The 2,335-nt window shown below is 47.2% G+C and overlaps 1 protein-coding gene across 1 annotated transcript; it reads left to right on the top strand.

The window, feature by feature from the left end:
- Positions 1-784: 784 nt before the first annotated feature.
- On the top strand, positions 785-2,134 carry LOC115629271 (protein mono-ADP-ribosyltransferase PARP16-like). Its single transcript, XM_030525694.1, has one exon. It carries the CDS (start codon positions 815-817, stop codon positions 1,970-1,972), a length of 1,158 nt encoding a protein of 385 aa, XP_030381554.1. The 5' UTR covers positions 785-814; the 3' UTR covers positions 1,973-2,134.
- Positions 2,135-2,335: the final 201 nt, after the last annotated feature.

Here is a 2,335-nt window from a genome sequence, read left to right as displayed (position 1 = left end):
ACTGGCAAGATAGCGGTTTGCTGGCCCTACAAAACCAACAAACCCAACAATCGAATCAAATCCAATCCAATCCAATCCACCCACGCAAACGCGACAGGCAGGCGCGCTGGACCGCGCCAAGGATTATACGTATATACATGTACATCGGAAACAGGATATGTCAAGCAGATGTAGCAATGGTTGCGAGCAAAAAGCATCTCAGCAATGTGGAAAAAGGTTAGAATTGTTGCGCAAACTTGTGTTGCCTGACAACTGGGGGATTGAAGAAACCAAACTTACAAGTAGGAGCCGAGGTTTGCAGTTCCTTTGGCAAGTGCTGCAAACCGGCGCTACATTGGTGCCTGATACTCTGCCATACTCCGGGCAAAGGCACGCATGGATATGTTTTATGAGTTGCGATAAATGTTATTAACTTGGTTGTTGGCAAAACTTTTGTAATTGAACGCCAGCGACTCGAAATAAATACAAGAAGTCAGCTGAGAATTAGCTGAACACGGAGGGGATTATAAATACTAAAGAGTTTATTTTATTGACAGCTCACAGGGGCATACCAAACATCACTTTATCTGGTTAGTTATCCCACAGAAACTATTAAAAAGTTCGTCTACAATTAAGGCTGTAAATATAGAGGAGTTACCTTAAATATCTCCAATAATAAAGTTGTTTGTAGAGGTTGCTAGTAAGCTTTGCTGCACTATTCAACTGAATAGAATAGAGTCAGGACTATTCAGAACGCTTTATACTTTTGATCAGAGAGTACTTTTCATTTCGGTGTGGAGTTAACTTTTCGAAAAATTAGGCTCGCGCCCAACAGATGTTCTTGATGTTGTCAGGCTGTACATATACAAGTAGTATGGGCTTTGTGGCTGGTCATGCCGCGCAGAGCGAAGAAAATGACTCTAGCGAGCTCTCGGTGTACTGTGATTTCGATTCCGAAGGAGACCATGAGAATGCAGATAACACAACAAAGGAGCACGGCGACGGGCTGCCATTGTCGGAAATAAGGATACATGGGCTGAGCCCCACCATTCACGCGAAGTCGCTGGTGAGCAACTGGGAGTTGATATCCAAGAAGAAGTTGCAGGAGAGTCTGGAGCATAACTTGCTTGGTGTTGATGCGAAGTGGATGCTGTTTGTGACGGCGATTATGAGCTACCGCTACCGAAAAACAGTGATACCATATCCACTGAGCTCTCTGAAGCCCGAATCTGAGAGCATTGTGGCCCTAAGCTTGTTTGTGTCCACTATGCCCGCAATGCTGACATTGAAGCGCGAGCTGGAGGCGGCCTGTTTTAACTCGCAACCCCCTGAACATATTGCTTTGCTTTATTGGCTGCTGTTTGAAAGCGGCACGCCGAGTCTAAGGAGATTGCCTAATGACGAGGAGGTCCTTTTGTGGTCGTTGCTCGGTCAGAAGCCTAGCGTACCGCCAGACCTATTGTTCGGCGTTCAGCTCCCCGACGAAAACAGGCAACAAATTAGCTTTGATTGTAGCTGTGATCACATTTCCTGGGGCTTCTGCAGCGGCCACATGGATGGCATGTACGCGCTGCTCTCCTCATCGACCTGTCCGCAGAAGCACCAGCCTCTGCTCCCAAGTCTGGAAGAGGCTCTGGCACAGGCACGACTGTGCACTGGGTGGAGTCAATCGCTTTGTGGGTCACTGCTTCGCTGTGTGGCGGTCTGCGAGTTGCTCCCCAGAGGTGCGTGCGTACGTTTCCTGCTCATGTACGGCCAGAGTGTGGGCGGGCTGCAGCAGCAAGCCAAACAACCTGAGCGTCCACAACACCTCCACGGTAAGCTGAGAGGGCGACGGGCAGTGAGTTGGCTCAACTATAAGCGGACAAATTTCGCAGCCGTGCTCTTTGGCTTTGCAGCTGTCTCGGTGATGGTGATCTACATCAGAGACTGGGGAGAGCTTCTTCTTGGACCCATGGAAAGAGTTACTGAACTTATCGAACGCTGGCTCTAATCTGCATGAACCCGAGCTGGGCGCTTATGCCCACGTGTCTCCTAATTTACCGAAATGAAACCAAATTCCAGCGGTAGGCGAACGCGTAAATTGTTTGAAAATTTTCTATTTGTAATCCATACAAGTAAATTAGCAAGCCTGGGCTTGTCTTCGAGAACCTTTCTTATGAACCTCTCCTCTGTCTGAAAGTATATGGAGTAGTATGTATGTATATTATGTGAGTTGTTCACTGATTTTTTAACGTTGCTCTGCGACGCTGACGCATTGGAGCATAAATGAACATTTAAGTGTTTTCTCATTTTTCTTTTTCTGGGCTACTGACAAACAACAACAACAGCAACAACAGAAAGCACACCGCCAAAA

Source organism: Scaptodrosophila lebanonensis, unplaced genomic scaffold (assembly GCF_003285725.1).
Source record: "Scaptodrosophila lebanonensis strain 11010-0011.00,11010-0021.00 unplaced genomic scaffold, SlebRS2 tig00000138-arrow-arrow-pilon, whole genome shotgun sequence".
NCBI classification, from domain to species: domain Eukaryota; kingdom Metazoa; phylum Arthropoda; class Insecta; order Diptera; family Drosophilidae; genus Scaptodrosophila; species Scaptodrosophila lebanonensis.
Note: the sequence above shows the minus strand (reverse complement) of the source record. Positions and strands in the feature narration are given on the sequence as shown.